This window comes from Olea europaea, unplaced genomic scaffold, assembly GCF_002742605.1.
Source record: "Olea europaea var. sylvestris unplaced genomic scaffold, O_europaea_v1 scaffold1467, whole genome shotgun sequence".
Lineage (NCBI taxonomy): Eukaryota > Viridiplantae > Streptophyta > Magnoliopsida > Lamiales > Oleaceae > Olea > Olea europaea.
This window is the reverse complement of record NW_019232225.1, coordinates 50,534-70,105: the sequence shown is the minus strand read 5'-3', so window position 1 is coordinate 70,105 and position 19,572 is coordinate 50,534. Positions and strand designations below refer to the sequence as shown.

The 19,572-nt window shown below is 33.7% G+C and overlaps 1 protein-coding gene across 1 annotated transcript; it reads left to right on the top strand.

Moving 5' to 3' along the window:
• The first annotated feature begins 7,604 nt into the window (after window positions 1-7,604).
• Window positions 7,605-15,358, top strand: LOC111376181 (eukaryotic translation initiation factor 4G-like). The gene is given in 12 exon segments (XM_022999127.1): window positions 7,605-7,772; window positions 7,866-8,102; window positions 8,302-8,432; window positions 8,668-8,844; window positions 9,020-9,093; window positions 9,210-9,266; window positions 9,898-10,689; window positions 10,841-11,245; window positions 11,333-11,394; window positions 11,396-13,084; window positions 14,550-14,744; window positions 14,829-15,358. Coding segments are annotated over 11 exon segments (4,089 nt in total). The 5' UTR covers window positions 7,605-7,772; window positions 7,866-7,926; the 3' UTR covers window positions 15,160-15,358.
• Window positions 15,359-19,572: the final 4,214 nt, after the last annotated feature.

Sequence of the window (19,572 nt, the reverse complement as noted above, 5' to 3'; positions counted from 1 at the left end):
GGTAATAGAGATGTAGCCACTCCAGACGATGCAGTTGCTAAAGCAATTAAATGTCAATGTCTCACACCAGCTAGTAGTACTCTATACAAAAAAGTATTACTTGTCCCGCCTGGACCATCAATGAAAAAAGTGCCACTTAATTCAGCTTCTACTCTTTCCATAATCATATCATAAGCAAACTATTGTTCTTTATTTAATGTCTCTGTACAACTAAAACCTCTTTCAATATCCAAATTTGTTAATTCCTCTGCAACCATTTTCAACAATCTTTCATCGTCATCTATATTTATGTTAAACGAAACGATTCCATAATCATTTATATTTTTACCAAGTGATTCTAAAATAGAACTTATATCCTCCTGAGCTCATTTTTCAACAACTTCAATAGGTATATTTTGATGTACGTAATCATAAGTCATTTAAGGCTTAAGTTTATCCCATAATAACTTTGGATTATTGGGGTTGCACATAATAAGAAGCATAGCAAACAGACATCTTAAAGAATAAGACATTTTGTAAATAATGGTTTCGGATAAACATTCTTCACAATGATTGTCTCCATTTAATAAACCATGTAAAAGTGCAGTTTCTCGAAATGTACCGACATTTACCCCATTGAAAGTTCTTGTATCGTCAAATGATGTTGGACCTCTAATATAATTCAAAGAAGGCGAAGAAAATATCGTTCTCCTTCAGATGGACTCACTGAGACAATTCGTCTTATAACAATCTGTTTCTTTTTGGGAGTCCAAATTTTGTTATTTGCATTCCAAACAAAATGTTTAGGAAAATCTCGATACAAAAGTGTTCGAGCAAATTCATTTACTTTATTCACTTGGAAAAACTCGGTTAACATTGTTCTTCTCATATTTTCATTTGTAATAATAGCAGATAAATCATCTGTATTTTTGTAAGTTACACATTGACGATCTTCGATATAAAGTTGTAGAGCACAAACAATTTGATAGATTTCTGACAAATTGAAAGATAAAATCTTCCGCATAGCTTCAGGTGGAGATATTCATCTAACAGATTAGTAAGTAGAGATTTCATCTATATCTTTGTCTGTCTCATTTTTTTCAACGAAAAAATTAATACAATCATGTCCTTTGTATATATATTTGTACAAATATTTTACAGTTTTAATAGAAGAGCATACTTCAACATTGATATGACAGTCAAACTTTGCACTTAAATAAGGATTATATGGTACAACCCATTAATTGTCTAACATTTGACCTCTCACTTTAACACAAATACCATTATTACACCGCCTATACAACGAGTATGAATTATCTTCAAGTATAGTATTATTACAATAATCATTCGGATATTTATTTTTACAACCGCTACTTGTCACCGTACATACATTTTTCGAATTCAAATTTCCACAAGAACCATATATATTATGCTTTACAATAATAGAATGGAGATAAGGGTGTATATTTTTATCAGAAATTTATAAGAGACTATCCTATCAACTTGTTTAGTGGAAAAAATTTTATGACCACAGTTAAAAATCAACAACAGATGTGCGTGAGGGAGACCTATTTTTTAAAATTCAATCTAGGGGTGTAAACGAGCCGAGTCGAGCTGACTTGCGAGCCGAAACTCCCGGCTCGTGCTCGGCTCGAGCTTTTTCAATACGGGCTTTTTTTTGGCCCGATCCGAGCCGGCTCGACTCAAAAAAAATAAAGCTCAACCCGAACTTTTGGCTCGGGCATTACCGAGCCGAGCTGGCTCGTGTTTTGGTTTTTTTTTTTTGTTTTTTTTTCTCTTAATTGCTGCCCAACAGGCAGCTTTATAATTAAAGCTGCCTGTTGGTAGCTAGACTGCCGCCGAACTGGCAACAAATCTGCTGCCAGTTTGGCAGCAAATCGTTAACTGCTGCCAACAGGTAGCTATAAAGCTGCCGGCAGGCCTTTTTTTTTGTTATTTTTTTTAAATAAACGGGTCGGCTCGTCAATCCACGGGCTGTCTCGGGCTTTTCTCGAGCCGAGCAACGAGCCATCCGAGCCATCGAGCCTTTTTGACATCCCTAATTCAATCACATATATATGAGCAATAACAAGATCAAAAATATCGTTTTTATACAAATCATTTTTAAGTTATTCTAATTTTGCTCTAAATACACGTACAATCAAATCTGGTCGATTTTGAACCTCATCATTGTGTTTTAATTCTTACTTAATTTCTGGCCAATTTGAATTACATGTTATAGTTAGGAATAAATCTGGTTTTCCATAACATTCGATAGGAGCCGTAGCATCTAAGTACCTCATCAGCATATCGTTAGGTCCACATGTAAAGAATTGTGGTAAAACAACTTTTTTTTTTTTTTTAAATTTTGTACCCTCTAGTTTCTCATTTATGTACACTATCTACAATACCTTGATAAAGTTCAGTGCGAATTTGTCTCTGATTATTACGAAAATAATCTAACTTGGATGTCTCCATCTTAACGTACATATCTCCAACATATTGTTGGAAAAGTCTGCCAGTATGAAACAATACAGACTTACCAGAAGGTCTAATCTGTAACTTGTATGAATAGTATTCACGACATGATACTCATTATCCATATCGTAAAAATATAATTGCATATAAGAAGGTGTATTATTATCCGGCATAAGTTGATTTACATAATGATATACTCGTCCCTGAACTCTAAATGTGTAAATACCTTTGTATGCTTTAAACAGTTTCTTATCGTACTTTACACCAAATGAAGTGAAAGCAAAGTGATTGTTATATCCACGCGCAATTTTTTTAAATTCCATACATGCATGTTCTTTAGACGTAAATATAGCGTATAATTCATCCAGTGAATCAGGCATAAAAAGTTTCACTTTTCCATCAGAGCAACAAAAACCTTTAGTTTCTCTATACAATTTGCGTGCGCCACAATTCCTACAATAAGTGTACGTCGATAATACATATGTAGTAGCTGGTATACTAAACATATTAGAACTTTCAAGTAATTCAGAATCAACGACATTAATTGTCTCTTCATTCGAAGTAGAAGCCTCATAATGAGAATGTATTATATATTCATACCCATAATCAACACGAGAACTATTATTTTTAGATAACATTGGATCATTTATCCTCTTACGATGATCAATACTTATAGTTTGAATTCGATTCCTCCTATCCGCCTGCCTTTGATTTTGTTGTTGGCGAATGAAAGCATTATACGATTTATTTGTATTTTGGGATAAAGTTTCAAGAACAAAATAACCAGACTCGTCATTTGTAGTTTTTTGCAGAGAATCCATCGGAAGAATAAATTTACCGCTGATTTTGAATAATATGAAAAATTATTAATTCAATTAAAAACTAACAAATAATAAATGCATTTAGCACACTGTAAAATAAGTGTGGTAAATAAGAAAAAGTTCTGCGACAAAGCAAACATCCAACAACAACATAAACTTCATAGCCTTATCCAACAAAAAATAGACAACTCCAATTAGATTTTCACGTATATATAGAGATAAGAATATACCTTACATCTAGATAGAGTAAGATGAGCCAAGCTACATTTTTATCTATACACAGAAATAAAACCTACATACCTTAAATAAATCCAAAAGAAACCCAAAAATGAAAACACAAACAAAGTAAATAAAAAAATTTGCAAGAACTTATCCAAAGTTAATCGTCGCAATTTCTTCCCTACGGTTAAGATAATGACTACACGAACTTTTTTCCCAGGGAAAGAAACAAAAATTTAGAGAGTTTTTTCCGCAGATGAAAGTTGAATTTTGGAATTGAAGGAGAGAGAATGAGTGAATTCAAAGAGTGATAGACAGTAGATTATTTATATTTTCTTAACAATATAATATAATAAAAAATATCAAACCACTTTGACCAAACCAATTTCAAGCCAGTTGAATGTGAAAACGCATGTAATAAAAACGAACAATCTAGCTCTATACAAAAAAGAGCACTTCAAGTTATTTTTGAAATTTAAAAAGTGATAACTCTCTTATAATTGTAAAAAGCTACTCTATATATAAATAAAAAAATAAAAAAGTATTAACTTCAAATTTTTTAAGTACAAATATTTACATATATTTAGTTTTTGAAATTTTAAATATTAATAAAAAGAATACATTGTCTAGAATGTAACAAATTACTTATAAGTAAAAAAAAAATCACTTCAAGTTATACAAAATAAAAAATAATTGTAAAACGTACTTATATAGATAAAAAAATTAACTTCAACATTTTTAAGTAAATATTTAGATATATTTAATATTTTTAAAATTAAATATTAAAAAATTATTAATATGAATTATTTATTTATTTATTTATTTTTGGCAAAACGCCTTCGTGCACGGAGCGTTATCACTCCGTGCATGGAGATTTTTTTAAAATTTTATTCATAATAATATTTAATTGTAAAAATATTAAATATATCTAAATTTACTTAAAAGTGTTGAAGTTAATATATTTTTTTATAAATAGCTTTTACAATTATAGGTTTTTTTATTAATTTTAAATAATTGGAAATGAGTTTTTTACTTATAAGTAACTTTTTAAATTCTCTATTGTCTAATCTTTTTTATCAATATTTAAGGAAGGATAAGCAACTTTTAAGATAAGAAGGGATATAAATAAAAAAAATAACAAGTTACTTATAAGTAAAAAAATCACTTCAAGTTATCTAAAATAATAAATAATTGTAAAAGATACTTATATAGATAAAAAAAATTTAACTTCAACATTTTTAAGTAAATAGTTAGATATATTTAATATTTTTAAAATTAAATATTCAAAAAATATTAACATGAAACAATTTTTTTTTTTCAAAACGCCTCCGCACACGGAGTGTTATAACTTCGTGCACAGAGTGATCACTCCATGCAGAGAGTTTTCACTCCTATGCATCACTCCGTGCAGGGAGTTTTCACTCTCAAATAAGCCACCATTTTAAGGGGGTCTGTTAAGGGATATATTATCTCACGTCGGTTTATGTGAGATAACATATCCCTTAATAGGCCCCCTCAAAATAGTGAATTATTTGAGTAGACCAATTTTGAAATTTACAGGGTGGCTCTGATACCATATTAAGACTTGAAATCCATCTTAATAAGATCAACCTTATTAAATGGAGAAACCCAAGATCTTTATAAATTGGTATTTATTTCGGTATTAAACCGATGTGAGATAACAAATGAATGGGAGTAAAAACTCCCTGCACTGAGTGATCACTCCGCACATGGAGATTTTTTTTTATTCATAATAATATTTAATTATAAAAATATTAAATATATCTAAATTTACTTAAAAGTGTTGAAGTTGATATTTTTTTCTATGAATAACTTTTACAATTATAACTTTTTATTATTATTTTTAAATAATTTGAAATGATTTTACAATTATAGGTTTGTTTACATAATTTTTGTTTATTATATAATTTAATAGCTACATAATAAATTATTTATATTTTTCTCTCCAACTTCTTTTATTATACAATATAATAGTACTGCCTCTAATCAACTGAAAGCGAAGTAGTGTTATTCATAATAATATTTAATTGTAAAAATATTAAATATATCTAAATTTACTTAAAAGTGTTGAAGTTGATTTTTTTTCTATGAATAGCTTTTATAATTATAGTTTTTTTATTATTTTTAAATAATTGGAAATAATTTTACAATTATAGGTTTGTTATAATAACTTTCGTTTATTATAATTTAATAGCTACATAATAAATTATTTCTATTTTTCTCTCCAACTTCTTTTATTATATAATATAATAGTACTGCTTCTAATCAATTGAAAGCGAAGTAGTGTATAAAAATGGATAAATCATTAAAACGGCGTGTCAAAATCTTGAGATGGTGTGTGAAAATAGCACTACAGTGTGATTGAATAGAATAATTTATTGTTGTCAAACCAGTTTCGTGTGAAAACTTATGTGACAAAAATGAACAGTCAACCTCACATTCTCTCTTTTAAGATAAGGAAGGAAATTTTGTATTATTTCTATAGATATAAGCATGTATTTATACTAATATTGTTAATATTTATATTTAGAAAGCTTAAATTGTAGATTAATATTTATGTTTTATCTTGTTTGAAAAGCATTACTTTTATGTTTTTGGGTAACTCATGGTTCGAGGAATTGCAACTGTGATTTATAATTCAAATCATCCTTGGGTTTGCATTCACATTAGTGCAAACGACATGTGATGACTAATGAGCCATTTTAGTTCGTTATAGATTTTCAATTATATTTTCACATAATTCACATGATAAAAAAATTAAATAAGCACGAGGAAGATTAATTATAATTGCAACGTTCATGAGATTGTTTCTTAAAAGTTTAAATTCAAGAAAAAATAATGCAAAACAAAAAGGAGTTTTTCATTAGGGCCACACCATCGTGCAAGTCTTTGGGATTCGTTTAACTTAAATTCTCAATAACAATAAGAGTCCATTTGATTGCAAAGATAAAATTTGGGTGGAAAGAAAACGAATTTCAGTAAATTAAATTGCCTAGAAATTATTTTCCTGAGAATTATAAATTATTGTGTTTGACTAGTATAATTTTCCATGTGGAATATGTTGAAATAAAAGTGTTTTTGGTGTTCGTTTGATTTTATTTTACATGAAAATTGTCAATTAAAGAGATAAATTTTACTGTATTGGGAATGAAATTTGTTTCCATTTCCAACAACAACAAAAAAAGAGAAAAAATTCAAGAAAATCATCTATCTTTTGATGTTCGTTTGACTTTGATTTATATGAAAATTGCTAATTAAAAGAAAATATTTTTTTACAATAATTCTTAGAAATTTGTTTCCATTACCAACAAAAAAAAAAAAAACCTAGAATTCCAATTTTTACATACCCATAAGAATTGGAATTCCATGAAAACAAGGAAAAGTGGTGCGTGGGGTGGAAATATGGAATACCAATTCCATGGTAAATATATGCCATCAAACGAGGATAAAGCTAGAAAGTGGAAATTTCCATGGAATTCTAGGCCAATCAAACATGCCATAAAACATTTTTCATGAAAAATTGTATTTTCTTAATTTAGTCTTATTTTTATTTTAATAATTTTATATTTATTATAATTTTTTAATTTCATTATTTCTCTATATGAAACTTGAATCTAAGTCACTAACTAATAAGATTTTCAATCTTATAATTTGAGTTAGTTCTTGATCTTTGACCGATCTCTTATGTCAAATATTTTGTTTTGAATAGTAAATCGATTTTGTAGAATTTTAACCCTTGTTTGGATTTTATTAATTATTTGAATAATGTGTGATTATAAAATAAGAAATAAATTTATATTTACGCATAATATTATTTTATGAAAAAATATGATTGAAAATAAATTTTGTATAAATATATTTTTTGAAAAGTAGAGTTTAAAATCCCGTTTGGTACATATTAATGTAAAAATGAGAATAAAAATATAGTCATTATAGATCACTTATAAAAAATAAAAAGTTAAATATAATAATTTAATGTAATAAATAACGATCATATTTTTTATTCTAATGAACAAATAATGACGAACAAATGGGGCTAAAACAGGAGCTTAATGTTACTCTTAATTATGTGATTTATATTCAGAGACACCTGCACATTTTACTTCCTCTCTCCGCCCCCATCTCTCTCTCAATTTATCTGACATAATCAAAACACACAGAGCATGCTCTCTGTTTCTTCTTCTCCTCTGTTCCTGTTTCTGTTTATAGCTCCCGCCATTGTTTACTCTTATTAAAACCCTAATTTCGGTAAAGGTACTGTATAAATCAATTTTTTTCCCTATTTTTTCTCTGATTAAATGTGAAAGATGTATTTTTTGATTTGATCAGTCGATCTGTTTTGTGTAGGGATAATAATAGAATTTAAATTATCGGGTAAAGCTCTGTTTTTTTCCGAAGGTGAGAATTTATGTCCCACAATACCTCAAGGGGTGATAGGACCGAGTCTGGACAGAACAGGAAAACCGGCCGATCCAGTAGTTTCAATCAGCAGCGCCAGTTCTCTGGCGGTTTTAAGGGCGGTGGTGGTGGAGGCGGAGGCTCCTCCTCCGCCACTACCGCTAATCCCTCTATCTCCAACCGCAGGTACATATGTATGTGCATGCGTTTATTTTGTAAAAATTTGTCTTGCACAATATATATATATATATGAACACCCACACACTTGCATGGGTGTATGGATGGACGTACTTGCGAATGAATGCTTTGTTTTGTACATGGAAACTAGGGTTTGTGGTTCTGGATTATGTTTATTTTGGATGATAATTAAATTTTGGGCGTGCAGTACTAAGAAGTCTAATAGCATACAAGGGGGGCAATCTAGGGTGCGCGGTCCAAATGTGATCCAGGATTCGAGCCATTCATTCCCAGTGCCTGTTGTACAAAATGGTGCTCAACGACATCAGCCAACACCTGGTATGATGAGGGTGTTGTGATATTCAGATGAGACCAGTCTATTAATTTGTAGCATTAAAATCTGGAAATTGCATAAGGGGACTTAAATTTATGACGGGATTTTCTTGCTTAAATGTGTGTGCAATTTATTTGTTTGATATTTCAGCATTCTGAGGGCGTTGTTATGCCAGTTTTTTCTTTATTTCCATTTTTTGACGATTTTTTTCGTATTTAATTTTAGTGGCTGTTATTGTAGGAGTGTCTGATGCATTAGTTACAAGTAAGAGTGCAAATGTCACCCCAATCGACACCCCAGCACAGAGAATCACACAAGCTGTTCCAAGAGCTCCATCTACCAATGCTTCTACTGCCGCTCCATCTACCAGCACTTCTACTAGCTCTGATACCAGCAGCTCTGCAACACCTGGAAAGGGTATGGCAACCAACCTGTACTTGATATGTGTTCAAAGATATCTTTAAGCATTTTGGTTTTATTTGAATATTAGAGAATGCTAAGTCACTTTATGATATTTTAACATCTGTTCCTCTAGTCTTTACTTTCTGTAACTGTAGTTGAATATTTGCTGCTATTATTTTGGATCCCTTAGCTGCAGTAGATGCTTCCGGCTCATTTTCTCTACAGTTTGGGTCTATAAGCCCTGGATTTATGAGCGGAATGCAGGTACTGTAAATTGCATAAATTCGATATACTTTTTGTTTCTGTTTATCAGTTTGTGTCATCAGTTTCTTTACTTTCATTTTTCACAATACCACATTCATTTTCCCCCATGTTTGTAGATTCCTGCTCGAACAAGCTCAGCCCCACCTAATTTGGATGAGCAGAAAAAAGATCAGGTTAGTGGTGTTTCTCTTTTATCCAGGTGTTCAACCGATAATAGGGCCTTGTTTGACCTACATTCTTTCAAAAAATACATTTTTAAACAGTGATTTGACATCATTTCAATCACACATTCTTCAATAAAATAATATTATACGCAAATCTAAAACTTTTTCTTATTTTTTAACCACACATTTTCCATCAATACACTATTCAAATATGCATTTTTATGAAAATAATGCGGCTCAAACAAGGGCTAGATTGGAGTTGTGTTCCTCTGCTTATAAGAGGGAGATTAAAATACTAAAAAATAGTACTCTTTACTAGATACAAGGGAATGTAGCTGCTCTAAATCTCTGACCGGTTGTCTCATTGGTCTTTTTGTATGCCATTTTTAAGTGCAAAATTTATGTTTTTAGAGTTGCCCCTTCATTCACATGTTTATACATTCAAATACATGTGTATATATTACCTCCATAAAACTTGCATGAACGCTTTATAGCTATCTCATTTTTTGAGTTAAGAACTACCACAAAATTATTTTTCAACAACCAATACTTAGTTGATAGTGAGCCTGTTTCAAAGATAACTTTGTTGCTCAGATTGCATACTGTGATGATGGCCTTCCCTGATTATTATTTTCAACAGGCCAGTCATGACTCTTTAAAAGCTGCACCTGCTGTGCCAACTCCAACCATTCCCAAACAGCGACTGCTGAAAAAAGACACAAGGGTCCATGATCAACCAAACACCGGTGAAGCTCAGCCAGTATCCCAGTCCAAGAGGGATGTGCAAGTTTCAGCTGCGCCTTTTGCGACTCAAACTCAAAAACCGTCTGTACACCCTATGTCTGGGATGTCCATGCAAATGCAATTTAACCAGCCACAGGTTCCAGTTCAATTTGGTGTCCCTAAACTCCAAATTCAGTCACAAGCCACACCGACCACATCTTTGCCAATCCCAATACAAATGGGGATGTCTATTCCTTTACCCATGGGAAATCCACCAATGTTTGTTTCAGGTCTTCGACCACCACATATGATGCAGTCTCAAGGATTGATGCATCAGGGTCAAAACTTGAACTACTCATCGCAAATGGGTCATCAGATGCCCCCTCAGTTGGGTAGCATAGGAATTAATAGGGCCCCACAATGTCCTCCACAACAGGCTGCAAAGTTCACGGCTTCTCGTAAAACAGTAAAAATTACTCACCCTGTAACTCATGAAGAATTGAGACTCGATGGATCTGTAGGTCCAAGGTTTCACCCTAATGTGCCACCTCCTTCACAACCTATTCCATCATTTCCTCCTAATCAGCCAATGAGCTATTATGCTACTTCATATAATTCTGGTTCCCTCTATTTTCCACCTCCAAGTTCCCTTCCACCAAATAGTGCCCAGATTCTTCCCAGTTCTCAGTCACCGAGGTTTTTTAATCAGGTTAGTCAGCCCTTCCTGAAGATTGCAACTGCTCTTACATAATTCGGTTTATAAAACCTGTAGATGTTTGCTCGATATTGCACAGTCATCAAGTTTGGAGAGGGCGATAATGTTATCTAAGAATCTCTTTGCCTGGATAATTTCAATGCAGGTGACAGTAAAGCCAACCTCTGGCTCTCATGTGGATAAAGGCACATTGCCAACTAGTGAAAAGGGAGAATCTATGAAACCTTTAAGCCCCCGTGGAGAAGTTATGTGTTGTCAAAAGGATTTTGACCCTTCATCTTCAAGCTATTTGAAGCAGTCAAAGCCTAGTGTTGAACCATTATCTACATCAGTGTCCATGGCAAGTAAACAATCAGCTACTGTGAGAGGTTCTGTTACTATGGAGACTGAAGGGCCCAAAACTTTGTCTTCTGCTTCTCTGGCTCTTGTTGATGACATTGCATCTTCACCATCCAGTGGTGCTGGAGATGCTAGAAATAATACATTTGATGAACCTGACTCCATTATGGATGAACACAAAAAACCGAGCAACAGAGGACAGCGTGATCAGGTACTTTGGTGGTTGTTTTTTGCTCCAATGGTATTATGCATATTGCCAGCTTTACCATAAATTATTAGTTGCGCATCATTGTTGCAGGTTTGTGCACAATATCCATCTGCTTCAGGTTTGTCTTCTCAATTGCCCGAACCTGAAACTTTGGCCTGGCCAAGGAGGTAATTATGGTGTTCTAGTGAACCCTCGTGTACAGACAGCTATTCAGCATGTTGGGGGAATCCTTACTGGACCAATGCCGTCTTTGGGACCACAAGGAGTTATGCAAAGGAATAACTCTGATTCTGACAGATGGCAGCGTGGAACTGCCTTTCAGAAGGGTTTAATGCCTTCTCCTCAGACACCGTTACAGGCGATGCACAAAGCTGAGAAGAAATATGAAATAGGTAAAGTTTCAGATGAGGAAGAAATCAAGCAGAGGCAGTTGAAAGCCATCTTAAACAAGCTTAATTCTCAAAACTTTGGAAGATTGCTTCAGCAAGTGAAACAAGTCAACATTGACAATGTTGTAACTCTCTCTGGGGTGATCTCTCAAATATTTGATAAAGCTTTGATGGAACCCACCTTCTGCGAGATGTATGCTAACTTCTGCTTTCATCTAGCGGTGGAGTTGCCTGATTTGAGTGTAGAAAATGAAAGAATTACTTTTAAGAGATTACTTCTGAACAAATGCCAGGAGGAATTTGAGAGAGGGGAAAGGGAAGAAGAAGAGGCAAATAAAGCTGATGAGGAAGGTGAAGCTAAACAATCAGAACATGAAAGAGAGGAGAAGAGGCTCCGAGCACGGAGACGTATGTTAGGTAATATAAGACTAATTGGGGAACTGTATAAGAAGAGAATGCTGACAGAGAGAATAATGCATGAGTGCATAAAGAAGTTGTTGGGCCAGTATCAGAATCCTGACGAGGAAGATGTTGAAGCCTTGTGCAAATTAATGAGCACAATTGGTGAGATGATAGATCATCCCAAAGCCAAGGAGCACATGGATGCCTATTTTGACATTATGGCCCGGTTGTCAAACAACATGAAACTATCTTCTAGGGTAAGGTTTATGCTGAAAGACTCAATTGATCTGAGAAAGAATAACTGGCAACAGAGGAGGAAAGTTGAAGGGCCAAAGAAGATCGATGAAGTGCACAGAGATGCAGCTCAAGAACGGCAGGCACAAGCTAGTAGGTTGGCTCGTGCTTCCAGCATTGGGACTTCTGGTAGAAGGGGTCCACCTCTGGATTTTGCTCCTAGAGCTCCCAACCTGTCATCTTCTCCTAGTCCCCAGATGGTTGGTTTCCGTGCTGTACCCCTACAGCTTCGTGGCCATGGTTCTCAGGATGTTCGATTGGAGGAGAGACATCACTTTGAGAACAGAAGCATGTCCGTTTCTCTCCCTCAAAGGCCCCTCAGCAATGATTCCATAACCCTTGGTCCCCAAGGTGGTCTTGCAAGGGGAATGGCTTTCAGAGGGCAGCCATCAGCACGTGGTCTTCCATTGGTCGAGATTTCAAGTCCTGGAGATGCACGTAGGATAGCACCTAGCCTAAATGGATTTAGTTCCGTGCCAGAACGGACAGCTTATGGTCAAAGAGAAGATCTCATGACGAGATATATGCCGGAAAGGTTTTCTAGTCCATCTGTTCATGACCAATCAAATCTACAAGAGCGAAGTATTAACCATCGGAATAGAGATATTAGAAATGCTGATCACAACTTTGACAGATCTCTACCTACTTCTACACAAGATAGGCCCCTAGCTTTTATACAAGATGCTTCATCAGAAAATATGTTGCCAGAAGAGCGTTTGCAACACATGTCCATGTCTGCAATTAAAGAATTTTATAGGTATCACCTTATATCATGCCTCGTGTTTCCGATCTGTCTGTTAATTTTTAACTCCATCTGCTACATTACCTCTCAACTAGCATTTGACTATGTTTCTCAGGAATTGTTAATATGCATGTTAGGAAAAGTTATATGAAGCTCAACCACAGGGCTTTGCAATTCCAATTATTGAACGAAAGATATCTTGTACATATGTTTGTTAAATTTTATAGCTTAGCACAAATCAGTAGGTAGGAAATGGAGTTACTTGTTCCTGCCAAAATCTAAAACTATCAAGGCGTTGTGAGTTACTCCATACTCATCACGAAGTACTTCATCCAGTACCATAATTTACATAGTTATCAAAATCCCAAGTAATAACTTCTTCTGGATGTTGCCGATGAGGTCAACCATCGACGGAAAACAATACTAGTGTGTGTTTAAACGATATTATTTTGAAAGAATGTATTTTGGAATTATAGATTTATAGAGAATGTGTGGTTAAAAAATGAGGAAAAGTTTTTGATTTGCATATAATATTATTATATTGAAAAATGTGTGGTTGAAATGATGTTAAATCACTGTTTAAGAATGCATTTTTTTTTTGGAAAAAATGAGGCTTAAACAGAGCCCGAACTTACGTAAAAGTTTAGCTTTTTGTTACCTTTGTTCTTCTCACTTGTTTTTAGCTTTTTGTTACCTTTGTTCTTCTTTCACTTGTTTTTAGCTTTTTGCTACCTCTGTTCTTCTTGCACTCACTCGTGTTTAGCTTTTTGTTTTCTATGTTCTTATTGTACTTGTGTCTGTGTCTATGTCTTGTATCCAAAGTGTGTGCAAGGCCTTGCTGTTGGGCATACTGTAATCAAGGATGTAATGAATTATGGGTGTTGCTTTGGTCGAGATCTGGCGATTATGAATGATGAGTTTTAGGGTTCTGATGATGGGAATCCTGTGGTAGTGCTGGAACCATACCTTTGACACGGGGATAGATTACTTTTCCATCTTTTCTGGCTTTAGTCAAGCTACAATTTACTTATATTCCATCGTTTTCGTCCCTCTTGCTTGTATGAGTAAATGCTCAGTCCTGTGTCATGCAAAATTGGAAGCTTTGTTAACTTCTTTTTTGGGGCAAGTTAACTAGATCATGTGCAAATTTGTATTTAGCTGCCAGTTTATACGAATGTATTATTTCGTGGCAACCTTGGTGAGGATTGGTAGGTAGGGGCTGGTTGTAGCTCTTGGGATTTCGAGCTTGGTGAAATTAGCAGCATCAATTATTATACGAGACTAGTTGAGTACTTTTTTTTTTTCTTTTTTTTTTTCAAAAATAATCTAACATGGTCAGTAGTATTGGTAGAAAATATTCGTTTCAGAGCCTTTTTTTGCCACCAATTTCATTCTGTTTCTCATTACATTTGGACAACACTAGAACCTTATTTCTGAGTAGTTTTATGAAGATGAAAATCGTCGATCATTGTCTTTTTAGTGCAAGAGATGAGAATGAAGTTGCTTTGTGCATCAAGGAATTGAATGCTCCCAGCTTCTATCCATCTATGATTTCTCTCTGGGTTGCCGATTCTTTTGAGAGGAATGATGCAGAGAGAGATCTGTTGACAAAGCTCCTGATTGGTCTTATGAAAGCTAGAGATGAAATGATAAGTCAAGATCAGCTCATCAAAGGGTATGCCTTCTCTGATTGTTAAGAGGTGGAAAATTGTATATTGTTCTCTTTTTCACCATTTTTTGGTTCTCCTCACTTGGGTAGGTTTGAATCTGTTCTCACTGCATTGGAGGATGCTGTAAATGATGCCCCTAGAGCAGCAGAGTTTCTTGGCCGCATCTTTGCAAAAGTCATAATGGAGGACGTCATTTCATTTTCTGAAGTTGGGCGGTTGATCAATGAAGGTGGGGAAGAGCAAGGAAGTCTTGTCGAAATAGGTCTTGCAGCCGAAGTCCTTGGGAGCATCTTTGAGACAATTAAATCAGAAATGGGTGATTCCGTATTGACTCAGATCCGTTCAAGCTCTAATATGCAGCTAGAAAACTTCAGGCCTCCAGGTTATAAAAAATCTTGGAGACTAGATAAGTTTACTTAGCTTAGTGATGCTCATTGTATCTGGTAGAAGAAATTCATGTCTAGTTTTTTAGTATATATTTGCAGATATATGTATCGTTTTGGGTAGATGGGGATTCATATAAGGGGGTTATTTTGATATTTCAATATTATCATTCAGAAATTTAATTGCTACTGCTAAAGGTTCAATTGAGCATCATCTCATCTCTTTACATTTTTCTCATGACATTGAAAAATATTGTTTTCTTTTTTATTTTGGTTTGGGAGGCAGACTCTGCAGCTCGATAAATAAGTGTAATTTACATAGATATACGGTTGAGATCTGAATCCAAAAGGTTAATGTTAAATTTCTACTATTTCCCTGAGCCAGTTTGACTCTTAGAAAGTTGCTTCTACCTCCCCACAATCTCTCTTCCCGGATGAGGTGAGATGGATACTGGCTGGTTAAGACTGATCTATAATATTTTCCTCAATCCTTGGTTTGTCTATTATAGATTATTTGTATTAATTATTCTTTTAAAAATATTTTTTTAAGATCAATTATTAAATTCGATAAATACAGCCCATGTTTGCTTTAACTAAAACATTGATATCAATCCAAGATAAAATTGATAATTATTTTTATAAATATGTTTTATGGAATTCACAAATTTTATCAAATTTTTAATAAAATATTTAATTAATTTTTATCAAAATTTATTAAAAATCTGATTTTTAACAAAATCAGACGATCCTAGTCTAGTTGGACTTGGCCTTGTGCTATAATTTCTACTCAAAATCAAAACATTTCTCTGAGTAAAGCTATTTAGCTTCAACACCAGTGTAGGTCGTGTTGATATGATATTAAATGATAAATAGAATTGCATGACTCATTTAATTTCATTTTTCATTTAACCTACTATCTAACGTCACATAGATTGATGTTGCAATTCCAGTTGGGTTACATAACATTATTCTATTTCTATTGACAATTTTTGTTGATAGATTTTTAAACAGATAAACTCTCATTAAAAGTTTAAAAAAATAAATAAAACAAAACACCATCAATTAGATTTTCGACATTTTTCCTTCTATCGATTATCGTTGTGTACTTGACAAGGTTTCCTTGATTACTAGCATGAACAAACAGTAAACTTCTTAATCCTCTTACCAATTCACTCCGAGTAAGAAAAGATTCAATCAAAAAATAATTTATTATTATTATTATTTTTTATTCGAAAAAGGATAAGGAAATGAATAGTTCGCTTTAAATATTTCACATGATACAAAATAATTACTCGTGATAAAAAAAAATACCAAAATAAACTTTTGCGTCTCGTAAACACCCTCACATCTACCCCAATCAAATCAACACAATGTCTAGTTTAATAGATTTGCCACCCTTGACCGTCGACAACTCCTCTTTCACCTCATCCATCGTCATAGTTCATATCCCCTGTTTGGGTTCCATTAAAAATGAATTTTGAGAAAAAGGAAATTCAAATAATGATTTTTTTTAGAATGTGTGATTAAAAAATAAGAAAAATGTCTGATTTTAATTATAATATTATTTTATTGGAGAATGTGATTGAATATAAGAGTGAGCAAAATGCATTTTTTTAAAATTTATCATCACATCATGTATTTACTTCCCCGGAGGCTTCAGATAAAATTTATTGGGGTCCTGTTCGAAAATAATAATAATAATAATTAGTAGATTAAATGGAGCAAATGTTCCATTTACAATTCATTGCAATTAAATTTTTTAGGAAGAGTTCCTCCAATAACATAAATTGAACAATGAGTCCCATTTACAAAAAATTAGAACTCTCTAGAACGCCAAACCTCTATATATATTGACGAGAGTGCTATCGTCACAGCGACACCAATGCATGAAATTCATCTTTAGCATTTTTTTTAAGGGAAAATTGCAGTCGAGGTACCAAACCTTTCGTTTATTAGCAGACTTTGCCCAAACCTTTAGTTTGTGCCATCCATAGTCCCAAACCTTTCAAAAATATGCACCGGGGGTTCAAATGAATGGAAACCGTCAATTTGACCATTAATTGACCAATAAAATTGAATTTTGATCAACATTGATTGAATTAGAAAGGGTAAAATGGTATATTTAGAATTAACATTATTTTTCTATATTATTAACAATTAAATTAAACTAAAAAAAGAAAAAAAGAAAATAGTCAATCTTCATCTTCTTCCCTGATTGCACCCCTACCTCACCCCTACCATAATGTGAAGTCGTCGACTACCCAACCCTGGTTGGCCATCTCCGCCCAAATTCGTCGGCCCCCATCAATTCCACAACCTCCGCCACCTTGGCTACCCTATTATTCACTGCTAAATGGAACCAAAATAAGAAATCAAAATTGATGCGAGCACCAATTCGCCTCAAAATCGAAACCAGCACCACCTCCGAACTGGGGTACTCATAGAGAATGCAGATCCAAGAGCCCTGGACTATACTCATTTGGCGAAACCTGCTCCTCCCCGTTCCTTCTCTGACTTTCCGGCCGTGAATTTAGTGGTGGCGTCAATGGTTCAGCAAGCAAATCGCTTTTTCCACTGTAAGTCCTGTGCGCCTGCACGCTCCTAGACATTCTCGAGTCCTGACCCCCTCCATCATGGTATCCAAAATCCTAATTTTAAAAAATTCAAAAATAAAAAATCGAAATTTTTTTGATCTCAGCGTCAGATATTCAGATCTAGCATATATGTGATCAACAAGAAACGCAGAAAAATAGAACTGCACTTGAAGTGGAGGAACTGCATTGTTAGATGACTGCGGATGCTGAAGACCAGCTGATTGGAGCCATCAGTCGTTTGATGATGATTCTAGAAAATTATCGGAGTACTGCCACTGGTGGTGCACAGTCGATGATGCCCCAGATCTTTGCCTTCCAACAGCATTAATTTTCTCTCTCTAAAATTCACGATCACAGTTCGATCCTAACGTTTTCTATCTCTAAAATGAAAAGATTGAGATGGATGATTGAGAGAAGAGAGAAAGAGACAATGAGGGTTTGCAGAGGCAGATGAAAATGTAAAGACTTTGTTGGAGAGAAGCTTTGAAGTTCAACGGCTTCCCACATTTTCTTTCTTTCATTTTTTTTTATTTATGGGTTATCTATTTAACTTATTTAATTAATGGGATAATATACAAGTTACTATTTTGCCCTTACTAATATGGTCAAAATTGGAGTCAAAGTCAGTTCTTTGGTCAACTAACGGTGAAATGGATGGATTCCATCCATCTGGACTTCGGCTGCATATTTATGAAAGGTTTGGGACCTTCGCTGGTACAAAATGAAGGTTTGGCCAAAGTCTACTAATAAACGAAAAGTTTGGTACCGCTGCTGCAATTTTGCAATTTTTCCTTTTTTTTAATGACATAAATGCATATGAGGTACAATTCAGATGACCTAATGATATTTCAATTCTTAAATGTGAATGTGCATTTAGCCCCGTTTGGTCCCATTTTTTGAAATGAAAATGTGTGGAATAGTGTTTTTTTGAAAAATGAGTGGTTGAAAAATAAATAAAAGTTTTCGATTTACGTGTAATATTATTTTATAGAAGATTGTTCGATTGAAGATAGAAGAGAGATCGATAAAAGTGAAATGTAATTTAATGGGCCAAATGGGGACTTATTTTAAGTGTTTCCCATCTGAATCTCAGACCATAAATGACCAATGATAAAGAGGTGGTCTTTAGAGTGGATTGTTGGAGGAAGGGAAAATGATGTGAAGTTCGAGCTCTAACGAGACTTGCCTCGTTGGATGAAACTATGCTATGTTTTACCTCTACTTTTGCCAATGTAAATTGCCAACGTTGCCGTGTTCGAACAACTTTTTACTCAAACTAATAGCCATACATGTAGGCAACTATCTTCTGGATCAGTGGATTGTATCTTTCTTAAAGACGATATCAATTTTCGATTGAAGTTCAAAATTGAGGCAAATCAATGATGCATGCGTTTGAAGTCTGAGTATTAATATTTTATTTTATTTATTTATTATTATTATTATTATTTTTCAATTTGCTCAACATTTATATGATTTGAATTTTGTTTAATTGGTCATTCCTTAGCATTATACTAAATCTTCCAATTGTGTTAAATATCTTTTATTAGTTTTGACATTGAAATAATTATAAACATAAAGAATATTGGGTGATGGAAAGTGTGTTTTTAAAATGTGGGTGATGATTTCATTCTCCAGTTTCACGTGAAACAAATCAATTTTTTGCGTGCAAAATGAGACTATGGAAATCATTTTATTGATGAATGAATAGGGTGGAGTGAATTTGTATTCTTAAACGAGAAGAATTTCACTGAGAAAAGTGGATATGACCATTTGTAATAAACATAAAAAGGCTGGAAACTGGGATTATTTTCATTCTTCTTTTCTGCAGGATATGGTAGGTAACCCGAAGTACACTT